Below are 472 nucleotides of genomic sequence, written 5' to 3'. Positions count from 1 at the left end.
AGTTTAGTCTGCAGGTTTGGCACAGACAGCATGAACAGAAAGATGTTAAAAAACACACACAGATGAATCGATTAATGCTTGGCAGTTTGTGTAACTCCACATCCTGTTATTATGCAAACATTATATGCTAATACTAGGGTTCAGATAACCAGCTGAGCGTTCATCATGGTTTAAAGGTCTTGTTTAGATTAGTTCAAGAGCCTTTTTTATTATGATAAGGAGTGGTAGCATGTGTCATAATACTGGCCTTCCACCACACAGTAAATGCTGCACTTATCCTTCTTAATGTAGCGTTGAAAGACAGACCCTCCATACTTGACCAACAGAGAGATTGTACATCAAACTTAAACATGGTTTCTCTCAAGGTATTTTCTCCATTTCTGTCACCCGATGGAGTTCTGGTTCCTAGCCGCTGTCACCTTTGGCTTGCTTAGCTGGGGTTTAGGATTCAGTATCACTGATTTGAAAGAAC

General features: G+C 40.0%; 1 protein-coding gene across 1 annotated transcript in view; it reads right to left on the bottom strand.

Moving 5' to 3' along the window:
• The window catches only part of LOC107577008 (E3 ubiquitin-protein ligase rififylin-like), a 9,388-nt gene that overhangs the window by 2,192 nt on the left and 6,724 nt on the right, over nt 1-472 (bottom strand). The window contains exon 3 of the mRNA XM_016263127.1: nt 248-314. Within this exon, the coding sequence (XP_016118613.1) occupies nt 248-314 (67 nt within the window). The remainder of the gene's footprint in view (nt 1-247; nt 315-472) is intronic.

Source organism: Sinocyclocheilus grahami, unplaced genomic scaffold (assembly GCF_001515645.1).
Source record: "Sinocyclocheilus grahami isolate Dianchi unplaced genomic scaffold, SAMN03320097.WGS_v1.1 scaffold4865.1, whole genome shotgun sequence".
Classification (NCBI taxonomy): Eukaryota; Metazoa; Chordata; class Actinopteri; order Cypriniformes; family Cyprinidae; genus Sinocyclocheilus; species Sinocyclocheilus grahami.
Note: the sequence above shows the minus strand (reverse complement) of the source record. Positions and strands in the feature narration are given on the sequence as shown.